At 51.9% G+C, this 12,759-nt stretch overlaps 1 protein-coding gene across 2 annotated transcripts in view; it reads left to right on the plus strand.

The window, feature by feature from the left end:
* The window catches only part of Trim67 (tripartite motif containing 67), a 32,078-nt gene extending 27,410 nt beyond the window's left edge, over nucleotides 1-4,668 (plus strand). For both annotated transcript variants that reach the window (XM_021220266.2, XM_021220267.2), the window contains exons 8-10: nucleotides 1,072-1,375; nucleotides 3,405-3,567; nucleotides 4,350-4,668. In XM_021220266.2, coding sequence (XP_021075925.1) covers nucleotides 1,072-1,375; nucleotides 3,405-3,567; nucleotides 4,350-4,415 — 533 coding nt within the window. In that variant the 3' untranslated portion in view covers nucleotides 4,416-4,668. The remainder of the gene's footprint in view (nucleotides 1-1,071; nucleotides 1,376-3,404; nucleotides 3,568-4,349) is intronic.
* Nucleotides 4,669-12,759: the final 8,091 nt, after the last annotated feature.

The raw sequence follows: 12,759 nt of genomic DNA on the forward strand, positions 1-12,759 counted from the left end.
AGAGAAACCCTGTCTCGAAAACAAGCAAACAAACAAACAAACAAAAAAAACCCAACAACAACAACAAAAAAAAGAGTTGTGACCTTGACCACATCTCGTCTCCTCTTTGTGTTTCAGTCTCCTACCTACAGGGTGGGTCATGGTTAAATACTTCCTCTGTCACTTCTAACAGTGCCTGGGTCATTTGAGAAGAAGGTAGAAGTCAGAGCTCCAGGAAATAGACCTGGCTGTGGGCCAATCGGCCTGCATGTCTGTGCTCCCTAGTGAGGCTGGGTCTGTGGAAGGGAAACTTGGGCAACACAGAGACACGGAGCAGGGGAAGGGGGGAGGGTGGTTCTGTTGCTGAGACAAAGGCTATGACCAAAATCAACCGGGGGAGGAAGGGATTTATTTCATTTTACAACTGTAGAAGTCAGGGCAGGAACTGAAACAGAGGCCATGGAGGGGTGCTGCTTGCTGGCTTGTTCATCCTGCTTTCTAATATAACTCAGAACCACCTGCCTACCGCCTGCAGTGGATTGGGCCCTCCCCTGTCAATCTTGAGTCAGGACAATACTCCCATGGACTTGCCTATGGGCAAATCTTTTTTTTTTTTAAGATTTATTTATTTATTATATGTAGGTACACTGTAGCTGTCTTCAGACACCCTAGAAGAGGGCATCAGATCTCATTATGGATGGTTGTGAGCCACCACGGGGTTGCTGGGACTTGAACTCAGGACCTTTGGCAGAGCAGTCAGTGCTCTTAACCACCGAGTCATCTCTCCAGCCCCGGGCAAATCTTATAGAGGCATTTTCTGAATCTAGGTTCCCTCTTCCCAGATGAACTAGATTTCTGTCAAGTTGACAAAAGCCAATCAGCACAGAGTGTGACTGTGTATATGTGAATGTGTGAGTGTGTGTGTATCCCACATAGACCACTGCCGGCGATGATGAATCGACTTTGCTAGGAGCAAACAAGTCTGTCAGGCACCTTGGCTATACAGAAAAATTTGTGTTGTGTTGGGGAAAAGATGGGAGGAGGAAATGGAGAGATGCTTGAGCCTGCTTTTTCTGCCTTCTTCCTTTCCAGTGGCCTGGTTCACCTTTGACCCCAACTCTGGCCATCGGGACATCATCTTGTCCAACGACAACCAGACGGCCACCTGCAGCAGCTACGATGACCGGGTGGTGCTAGGCACAGCCGCCTTCTCCAAAGGTGTGCACTACTGGGAGCTGCACGTGGACCGCTATGACAACCACCCGGACCCAGCCTTCGGGGTGGCCAGGGCCAGCGTGGTCAAGGATATGATGCTAGGCAAGGATGACAAGGCCTGGGCCATGTATGTGGACAACAACCGCAGCTGGTTCATGCACTGTAACTCCCACACCAACAGGTGCGTCGCCCTGCCCTCCACCCCACCCGCGGATTCAGGGGTGGGGACAAGCTTCTTGTAGACCCCAGGTGTTGGGGAGGAGCTGCTTTTTGTTTTTTGTTTTTTGTTTTTTTTTAAAGATTTATTTATTTATTTTATGTATATGAGTACACTGTAGTTATACAGATGGGTGAATCATGTGGACCTAAGCTCGCTCAGGTCCGTGGAAGGGGCCACTTTTTACATACTTTGTTCTGTAGTTCCAAGGGGTTGGAGGAAGACTGGGCGAAGTGTGAACCATTTGCCTGTGTCATGACTGAATGCACTTGATGGCCTGGGGGCTGGGGGACAGTTCTGGCTCAGTGGCTCTCCGTCCCCCAGCTGGCCTCACAGTAGTGCCTTTCTGCCGAGAGCTCTAATTTGCAGTTTTCTTACTGGTCTTGCTCCAGTTTTCTCTGCAAACCGTCTTGCTAAGCCTGAGTCACTGCGCAGAGCTAATGGGATACTTGTTTCCCCGCAGAGGGACGAGGAGTCATTGCCACGGCTGCTGCTTTGCCTGGAATGACCCTGGCGCTGCCCCCAGGGAAAGAGTAAAGAAGCCCAGTCTCAAAGAGCTGATCTCACTGGGCTCCTGGCAGGGCCGGGCTGCCCCCAGGGCTCCTGTGTTCTTGCTGCTCTTCCAAGCAGCTCTGACTGCTGTCTTCACAATGAGTAACCCAGCTTCTCTCCCAGGAAAGCCAGGTCTAGTTTGGCCAGGAACTTGCCTGAGGACCCTCAGGTCCCCCTACCTGACCACTATCTTTTCTCGGCTCCAAAGGATTATGGGAGAGGCAGCAGCTAGACTCTTAAGCTGGGTTGTGGAACTTACCAGGCACTACAGGTTAAACAAGTAAAATAGTCTGGCCAGGTACTGCAGACTAAGTGACGAGGCCGACCAGAGGATATCGATTTACTTCTATCAGGTGACCTCCCTCCACCTCTAACCCACAAAGGGGCCAAGACCACCCTGGCCTACCAGTTCCATGCCTGTGTGCTTGAGCAAGCCCAGTACCTAGACATTCTGATAGTGGCAGTAATGAATTCGAGCATGCATTGGGTGTTTTTTTTTTTTTTTTTCCGGGCAAAAGCTTTCTCAGAAGCCAGACCCTGCTCCCAGACCTGACTTTGATCATAGGGGGTGGGTTCGTGGAAAACTGGCAGGTCAGACTTGTTACTAGTGCCATCTGGTGGCCTTAATTAGAATTGCACCGACTGCCCAGTCTGTTGGCTGCTTCTCCACTTGGCCCTAAGGCACCTCCAGATCACCAGCTCTTTCCACCAGGTCCTTGTGAAGAATTCATGTCAGGGTCGCTACTCGCTTCTCACTTCTGCCCCTGGCTCAATCCTAACCGAGGACTCAGTTTCCTCCAAGAGCTGAACAAGGTCATGTCAAGGGAACCCTTAGTCAATGAAGGGCAAGTCTGCTGAAGGGCACAGAGGGCTGGTTCTAGGCAAAGACTTCCAGGTCTATTACTTAAAGTTCCTCCCCACTCAAAGACAGATTTTTACATCCCAGAAACACCACAGTCCCGACATTCATCAAGTGTTCCAAAACTAGAGCAGTCACCCTCGGAGTGCTGACTGAGATTCCCAGTTCTGCGTGTGCCTCTCTCGCCGCATCCCGTCGGTTCCCCGGGATGGTTCTGGGCAGGGGAACTGAAGGGGTATGTCTTTTCAAATGTCTCTGGGCCTTGGTATCTGCATCTCCATCTGGCTCAGGGTCATCACAGGACTACAAATAGAAAGATGACCACGCTAGTTCTCTTCTGTGCCCATGCTTGGTATCCTGTGGTTTCAGGGGAGATCCACTTAGCCACAGCCTCCCTGGCGTGTAGGTCTCAGACGCTGTGGATAAGAAGGGGCTGAGTAGCCTTGGTCTCTTAGGGCTGTGTTCTCTTGTGGCACACACACACACACACACTTGGTGGCTAGGTTTGACTGAAGGTGTCCTGAGTTACTGTCACACCATGACCTGGGTGTGATGACAGGCTTTCCTGGTTTATCTTCCCAGGACTGAAGGCGGTGTGTGCAAGGGGGCCACTGTGGGCGTCCTGCTGGACCTGAACAAACACACTCTGACCTTCTTCATCAATGGGCAACAGCAGGGCCCCACAGCCTTCAGCCACGTGGATGGGGTCTTCATGCCTGCCCTCAGCCTCAACCGGAACGTGCAGGTACCCTCAGAGCCACAGTTGGCCCGCCCGGGCCCGCCCACTTCTCTGCTTCCTGAATAATGAGTACTGTACTGAGAATGGGCCACCTCACTCATCAGATAGGCAGTCTGCCTGCTAGCCTCTATGAGCATCGTTGGGGATAGGGGTGGGGCCTAAGGACTGTACTTATGATCATTTGGAGCAAACAGGCTCTGTGGGGCTCCAGGAAGGAGCAGGGGCTCAGTGCCCCAGGGATTCCTATGGCACAGGAGCTCCTAGCATGGGCCAGATGGGGGCATCCTTTGCTTCTAACAGATTCCCTCTGTCCCTGGAGCTATCAAGGGACCTGCCACGTGTCTACTGCCCTGCAACTGTTTCCACAATGGTCCGGTGTTGGTTACTTGAAGGGGCGATTTGAGGGTCACAGTGTGAGCTGGAAGAGACAGCAGCAGGCACAGACTCAGCCACAGGGCTCCGGAGGCTCCAGCCAGTGAACCCAGCTGCTCGGCACTGTAGCTCCCGTTATGAGGCAGGAAGCCCAAGGCGCCATGGGCCTTAGCCCTGTGCAGGACAGATGAGTAATGAAATCCATAGCAGGAGTTCTCAGGCTCGTGGTCCAGGTGCTGTGTCTGATGCTCTGTGCTACAGCCAGTCTCTCCTGCCCCTCATTCCCGCTCCTCTATCTCCTCTGTCTTCTGCCTCTTCCTCCTGTGTTAGGAGTGGGACCCCGGGGTCTTGTACGTACTGTGCCTGTGCAAGCTCTCTGCCACCCAACCAACCCCTGCTGGTTTCATCTTTTCCAGGTCACCCTGCACACAGGACTGGAGGTGCCAACAAATCTGGGACGGCCAAAGCTGTCAGGCAACTAGCCTGGTGGCTCCCGCTGCCTAGCTGGCCGTGATGGAGGGCCTCACGGAGGACCAGGGCATAACAGAAGGTCCTGGGTGCCAGCAGCCAGCGGACGTCTGAAGATGCTTTTCTGGGGGAACTGAGAATGAATCAGATGCCAGTCCCACAACCATACTGTGGCCGCCTATATAAGGAGTGGCCTTTCACCTCAATGCCACAGGGCTATGGCCCCCAGGGTGCCCTCAAGACAGTATTCCGGACGGACACCTTTTGTTTCTGGCTTATGTTTTCTGACATGTTTTAAAACTTTGATTTCCTCTTTTTTGTTTTTGTTTTCCTGGAGGGAGAGAAGGCAGACTCTGAGACTGGTACCCCAGGATGGATCAGCCCCGTGATGTTACTCCATGCCTGCGTGTAACCCACTGCGAGGACTCTGTTCCTTCTGGAGTCCCAGGCTGGCAGTTTGTCACCTCTGCGGGAAGAAACTGACCTTGAGCCTCTGGGATATGCAGTTTCCAATACACTGCAAACTAATTTGAAAGGGACATTAGTCATTAATGAACTGCTAGGACCCTTCAGAAGGGCTTCCTTAGGGTCTGTATCATTACCCATGTGCTGTCAACCTCTCTCTCTCTCTCTCTCTCTCTCTCTCTCTCTCTCTCTCTCTCTCNCACACACACACACACACACACACACACACACCACTCACACACACACACATACACGTGTGTAACAATATTATATTTTATTCATTCAGTTCTTAGTTATGAGTGGAAACACTGGAATCCAAGACAGTGACACATCTTTGCACAGTGGTGGCTTTTTCTAGAACCTGCTTCCACAGAAATTGACGGACATAAATCTGCACTGCCTTCCTGGGCCGGGCCTTGAACACAGAGGCAGCAGACCCTGGGAAGACAGACCGTGCATCGCAGCCAGCCCTTCCGGCTTCACCCAGTGCCCTCTTTGAAGCATCATAAACTCAAGAAGCGACCCTGGTGGCAACAGGGGTGGCTCTGTCACGATGAGACCCCAGAGAAAGGCTGAAACTAGATGGCGACACCCTACAACTTCTCTTTCCACATGAGCCAGGGTTCCCTGGGACGCAGCCGAGTCTTCCTTCTTCCGAGGAGCACTGCCCTTGTGGGGGAGCTCCACGCGGAGTCATCCTGCCTTCCAGCCCTGTGTGCTCACTTCCTGTCTCTCTCCTGCAGTCGCCAGCTCTGCCTGGTAGCAACCTTGCTCTGTCCCTTGCAAAGAACTCGTCTCATCGGGCGTTTCGTTCTACACAGAGAAATGACTTGCCTGTCAGCGGGGCTGTTTTTATCAGACGTACCTGCACACCGACCCCAACTGTGCTTCCTAGCCGATTCTGTGCTCAGGCCCTGCACCGATTCCCAAGTACCCACTACTGGGCAGCACAGACCCGCCAGTCCTACCTCAGAATTCTTTCTCTTGGTCCTTGTTTCCTCAAACTCTCCAATGTCACCAGGAGCCCTTCAGCACTGTCCAGCCTCCGCACTGGGCCCTGAGGCCATCTTCATTGCACAGGCATAGCCTTGGCCTCTCTGGACCCTCTTCCTGCTAAGTGGTCTCTGGCTCCTGGCTCCATCTCCAGCCCTCAGGGCAGCCACAGGACCCCGGCCACCGCTGCCGCCGCATCCTCAGTTGCTCTGCAGTTTCCGTTGTCCCTTTCCTACAGCTTTGGCCACAGCCACAGCTCTGAAGGGGAGGCACAGGTACATCAAAGGGAAGAACACGGAGGAACCTCGGCCTTCCTGGCCCAGGAAGCTGTGGTCAGGGGTGGTCCAGGGATTTGGGTGTCTTGTAGAAGAGAAACCAGAAACCCTGGAGTGAGAACGGGGCAGAAAGACTGGACACAGAGAAGCTTTACAGTCTCAAAGCCTGGGCCAATCACCTTCCTGGGAAGCAGGAGTCACTTGAGCATATCTGCACCTGTGGGTGGCTTTGGGGAGATGAGAAAGTGACCACAATCCCAGGTGACTTTTTCTTTTTTTTCTTTATTATCATTATCATTATTATTATTATTATTATTATTATTATTATTATTATTATTTTGGTGCTGGAGAACCCAACCCATGGCCTTGGCCTTGCACTGAGCCTCCAACTCTTCAGGAGGCCACTTTCCTCCTCCTCCTCCTCCCCCTCCTCCTCCCCCTCCTCTTCTTCCTCCTCCTGTTCTTCCTCTTTCTTCTCTTCTTCCTTTTCTTCCTTCTCTTTCTCCTTCTCTTCCTCCTCCTCTTCCTCTTCTTCTTCCCCTCCCCTCCTTCTTCCTTCTTCTTCCTCCTCCTCTTCCCCTCCTCTTCCCCTCCTCTTCTCTTCTTCCTCTTCTTCCTCCTCCTCTCCTCCTCTTCTTCCTCTTCCTCTTCTTTCTCCTTCTTTTCTTCTTCCTCTTCTTCCTCCTCCTCTTTTTTCTTTTTGTTTTGTTTGAGACATGGTCTCACACTGTAGCCTAGGCTGGCCTGGAATTCACTATACAGCTCAGGCTAGCCTTGAACTTACAGCAATCCTCCTGCCTCAGCCTCCTGAGTACTGGGATTACAGAGGTGAGCACCACATCCAACTCAGGTGACCTCTTTAAGGAGGTCCCCTGGGGTTGAGCAAGGCAGAGCCAGTTCCCTGCCCCCCACAGGAGTATAAGTGGGCAGGGCTAGCTGTCTCCCATAGGAGTATAAGTGGGCGGGGTTAGCTGTCTCCCTTTGCTCACTGGAGCCAAGAAGCAATACGCTGGTGCCAGGGACAGCCCAGGCAGCCCTGCACAGCCACCTCTCCCCTGCCTTCTGCACAGGGCACCTTTCAGGGACAAGAACGCATGGAGGAGAGTAGGGTGGGACAGGGTCTCACGATTCGGGTTTGAGGCAATCGGAAAAGTGGCAAGGCCCTGGGATCATGGGGTTCTATCACATGGAGTCCTTAGCATCTGGCACTGAGGTGCCACTGCTGTATATAAATGATGCCAGTGTAAGGCCTTCCTTGGTGAGCCACTAAGAAAGACCTCTGGGTAAGTCTATCAAATTCAGCTCCGGAGCCTGTTCTCTGGGTGGGTCAGTGAGTGCCAATTCCTTTTGAGTGAATGCCCTTGACAAGTATCCGCTGGCACTTACCCCACACACAGCACCTCTTTCCTCTCAGCAGGACAGCAGCGCCTTCAGGGCAGTCTTTTCTTTCCTTCTCTGTCCTGTCTGGGAACACAGCCCCAGTTTTAGGAGACAGGCACCAACCTTGGCAGTCTCACACTGTGTGTGGTCCAGGCTGTACCTTCAGATCTTTATGTGGTTCCAAAATGTCCTTAGCTGCCCTGTGACCTGAAGGAACCCAGAGCCAGGGAGCAGTATGCTGATAGCAGGGTGGGCCCTGAAACGTGGACAAATTCTGTGAGAGGAGGGGTGGGGGGGCCCACTTTGCTGAGCCCTGTCTTCTGTGAAAGGTACCGTAACCCCTCTCAGGTCAGTGACCATGTGCACGTCCCTTCCCCAGGGGCAGCATGTCAGCCTGCCTTCTTTGAGTGAAAGGCTTGCTCCTTGAGTGGAGACATGATTCAGTACAGCTGGCCCGGGTTTGCCTTTCACCCTGTGGCCCCGTTGCAGAGGTGAAGGGGGTGGACGAAACCATGTGTGTGTGGGGGAGTCTCAAGAACACCGTCACAGGACAGTAGGGGTGAACCCAGGGTTTTGTTTCTCTCCTGATTTTGGGGTGGGGCCTGGGTGCTGGAGAGCATTAAGCACCCCTGGCCTCTACTCTCCAGATGCGAAGAGTGCCCCCAGTTAGTGTGACAACCCCCAATAGCTAAGGACATCCAGATGCCCCCTTGGGGCTGACCTGGATCTGGGTCAGGCCGATTCGTTGGATGTTGACATTCGTAGCGTTGGTGGGTACTGCTTCCTGTGTCACACAGGTCTATCCCAAAGCCATCGGCCTAGTGTTAACCCAACCTAAGAATTCCTCACAGGTCTTCAGTGAGGAGCAAAGGACTCACATTTCCCCCAACTCCCATCTCCATTCTTGCAAAGGGAAACTTCCCTTTCCTTGGCCACAGTTTACTGGAAGGAACAGGGACATCTTAATGGGTCTGGGGCCCTCAAGGGGTTAAAGAATTCTTGCCTATATTGTTAAAAGACTTCCAACGCCCACACTAGTCCTGGGAACTCTGGTACCCCCAGGAAAAGCCAGTTGTCACTGCCAGTCTGGCATGGGCTCCTGGCTGAGGGGAGAGAGGTGAATGACGAGGTAAAGAGGAGGCTTGAGGCACAGCCAGAGGTTGGCGCGCAGAGTAGCCCCCTCTGCTTACCTCTTAAGCTGGCTTTGGTGTTGGCTCATGGCATGCTGTGGGATGAATCTCCTAACTGTTCCGTGCCTCAGTATCCCTCCCTGCAATAGGACTGGTCACACCAACCTACCTCCTCTCTACTGTGTGGATCATGGAACAGTCTCAACAGTAAGGTCCGGGCTAAATGGCTCATTTAGTGCATCTGACCTGGGTGGTTGTTACTATGTCCTCTAACCACAATATCGTCACCTAAGCTTCCCGGGACCAGGGCAGTGCTGCCTGTCACATTGCTGCCTGGCATTTCAGACAACTCACATGACCACAGCAAGCACATTCCTTTAGTGGAGAGCCTGAGTTAGTGTAATGTTCCAGGGCCTTGACCAGGCCAAATCCTAAGTGCTAAAGGCAGCTGCATGTGCTGTCCCCTAAGCCAAGAACATATATTAGCCAGACTTTTGCTCCCCCCCCTTCAGTTCTGGTCTCTAGGACTCCCCCAACCCTTGGCATTTGGCTTTTGTTTTCCAACAGTGGGGATGGCTTTGAAAGTCACCTGAGAGTGTTATGACATACAGCTAAACTAGGACTTCGAGGGGATGGCTGGTCCCAAGTGAATTTTAGACAACTGAGTGCTGCCAGGATTTTCTGGCATAAGCTAAGAAGGGTGGGAGCCTGACCTTTTTCCACGAACGAGCGGGGCTGAGCTCGGTGGGAGGAGCTGAGATCCGACTCTAGGTGAAATGCCGCCCTCTAGTGGTGATGCTCACCGAGAACCCGTGGTCAACTCAGCTCTGGGAAAGCTCCCAGAGTCGGAGGGCTAGAAGCACCCCCACCCCCACCCGGGCACCATTGGGCACAGCTGTGCGCAGAGGCTACACAGGCCCCGAGACAGCTGCTGGAGATTCGGGAGTGGCCTGCGGTGGCCTTTCCAAGCCCCAGGAGACTGGACTTCCTAAGCACCCCGCCGTCTCGTGCAGCGGAGAGTAGGGTGTAGACACAACATAAAACGTGAATGCATGATATAGAACCGCCGCCTTTGCACTGCGCGGCGCACTGAGCATGAACGGTGTTTGTATAATGTTGGCGAAGGAATTTAACAGAAACAGAAAGCTGTGTACCGTTGTTTGGCCCCGTTTCCCCGCCTTTCCTTGCCTTCTCTCCCCCACTCTCCCTACCGAAAAGATTCTGTCCCCAGTGGTTGGTATTTGGTGGCAGCTCTTGGTCCTGTGGCTGTTTATGTCTCATTGAAAACACGGAGGGGTGGGCAGTGGTAAGGAAAGTAGTTTTTTTCTAATTTTTGTATAGCTATCCACAAGCGTTTGTATTTTTTGAATTGCAAACACTGTGTTTTCTGGTCCTTGGGGGTTGGTTGAACTTCCTGTATTACTTTTTGGAAAACTTGAGTTTTACCACATTCTTAAACAGATTTGAAATAAATTCTTTTGACACTGCCAACAACTAGAAGATGGGTGTGCTCTGTGGTCACTAGTGAGGTGTCACTTCCGAATTCCCACAGACTGACCCTGGCTAAGTATTGGTCTGCTCCTGAATCTCAAAGTAAAGGTGTAGTTTCAAATTACAAAGCACAACTTCTACAGTGAAATTATAGTTCCATTTAAAAATGTGTGTGCACGCACGTGTGTGTGTGTGGTGTATATGTATGTGTGTGGTGTGTATGTGTGTGTGTGGTGTGTATTTGTGTGTGGTGTGTATGTGTGTGTGAGTGTGTGTGTATGTGTGTGCACGCACATATATGTGGAGGTTGCAGGTCACTTCAAGTGCTCTTCTGATGCTGTCCACTTTTCTTTTTCCAGACAGGTTCTTCCAAAAAAAATTTTTTTTTTTCCAAGACAGGGTTTCTCTGTGTAGCTTTGACTGTCCCAGAACTTGCTCTGTAGACCAAACTGGCCTTGAACTCACAGAGATCCGCCTGCCTCTGTCTCCCAAGAGCTGGGATTAAAGGAGTGCACACAGCACCACTGCTGGAGATATGTTCCTTTATGGGCCTAGCACCTGTAAATCCAGTTAGACTGGCTGACCAGCAAGCCCCACGACTACCTGTCAGTCTCCACACTGCTGGAATCCTTAGTACACCCTGTTCTCTACGTAGGTCCATGGCTCATACTAGGGTCCTCGTGCTTACGTGGCAAGCTCTACCAACTGAGCCAGCTCTAATCACAGACTCGTTTTTGCAGAAGGCAAGCAGACTGGGAGTCCAGATAGGGTTAAGCCAGGTGCAGTGGCTCACATTTGTAATCTCAGCACTTGGGAGGCCGATGCAGGAGCAAGTCCAACACTAGCCTGTTCTATATGGTCCATGGATTCCTGACCTGGACTCCAGGACAGCTCCAAGCAAACATCCCAAACTGAGCATCAGGGATAACATATGCCCTTCGGTAGTGTGGCCCAGAACTTCACCTCTGTCCTTCCTTGAGCTACGATACTTTAAAATTTTATTTTTTTGAGACAGGGTCTCACTGTGTAGCCCTTGATGATCTGGACTCCACTGTGTACACTAGACTGGCTTTGAGCTCATGGAGATCTGCCTGCCTCCGTCTCCTGAGTGCTGGGATTAAAGGCCTGTACCACCTTTAAGTAGCTCCCCTCTGTCCAACTGTTCCTAAGACTAGTGAATGGGACTCAGTAGTGGGATGGGGTGGCTGTAGGTTGGGTTTTGAGGGAGACAAGCTCTCAAGGGAGGGAGGGTTGAAGTTTATTTCCCAGGAGCTGACCTCTACTGTAAATCTGCCTGCTTTCTGGGACCCTAACTCAAGACATGGCTCTCTCTCCCTCTTATCCATCGCCCTGCTCCCAGCAGCAGCCAAGATTCTCAGCCTGCCTACCCTACTGGTTTTCCTCTTTAATAAAGCGATCTTTAAGAGAAAGAGAAGCGAGTGGCCAGAGCTTGAATGCCCGTGCTGGAGAGCTGCGGGTAGGTCCCTGGGCCTCACCAGCTTGCTAGCCTATTCTACTTCCTTAGCTCCAGGTCACTGAGAGACAGTCTCAAAATGCAAGGTGGGGAGCTGGGGAGAGCTCAGAGGTGAAAGAGCACTAGTCGTTGGGTTCCATTCTTGTCACCCACATGGCCGCTCACAACCACCTGTGTTCCATGGGGCCCAATCATCCTCTTCTGCCCTCCCTGGACACCAAGCATGCAGGCAGTACACAGACACACGTGGCAGGTACAAACACCTATATACAATTTTTTAAAAAAAAAAAAATTATTATTATATCTAAGTACACTGTAGCTGTCTCCAGATGCACCAGAAGAGGGCATCAGACCCGATTACAGATGGTTGTGAGCCACCATGTGGTTGCTGGGATTTGAACTCAGAACCTCTAAAAGAGCAGTCAGTGCTCTTAACCGCTGAGCCATCTCTCCAGCCCCTATATACAAATTTAAAACCAAACAGCAAGGTAGATAGTACCTGAGGGATGGCAGCTGAGGCTACCCTCTAGTCTCCTCCCCATGCGTGCACGTGTACACAAACCTGAACACATGTATGCACATACATGAACATGCAATAGTGGTCATGAGCTGGTATGGGGCAGGATACAAGAGTACTCTGGAGGGGTTTGTTATTCAAGGCTGTGGTGGACACAAAAGCTTGCTTAGGGTTCTACTGCTGTCAACAGACACCATGACCAAGGCAACTCTTATATGGACAATATTTAATTGGGGCTGGCTTACAGGTTCAGTCCACTATCATCAAGGTGAGGACATGGCAGCATCAAGGCAGGTATGGTGCAGGAAGAGCTGAGAGCTTTACATCTTCATCTGAAGGCTGCCAACAGAATACTCGCTCCAGGCAGCTAGGATGAGGGTCTTATAGCCCACACCCACAGTGACGCACCCACTCCAACAGAGCCACACCTTCTAAAAGTGCCACTCCCTGGGCCTAGCATATACAAACCGTTAACAGTATGGATTATGGGGTTGTATAGTGGGATACAAGAGTGGTGTGGAATCCAGAAAAGACCTGAGCTGAGGAGATAGGTGGATTATGCAGTGAGGGGGCTGTGGGAGTCGACAGGCGGAGGCACGGTGGCGTCAGCTCCCCATCAGTCTGAGCATTGGC

Source organism: Mus pahari, chromosome 20 (genome assembly GCF_900095145.1).
Source record: "Mus pahari chromosome 20, PAHARI_EIJ_v1.1, whole genome shotgun sequence".
In the NCBI taxonomy this organism is placed as follows: domain Eukaryota; kingdom Metazoa; phylum Chordata; class Mammalia; order Rodentia; family Muridae; genus Mus; species Mus pahari.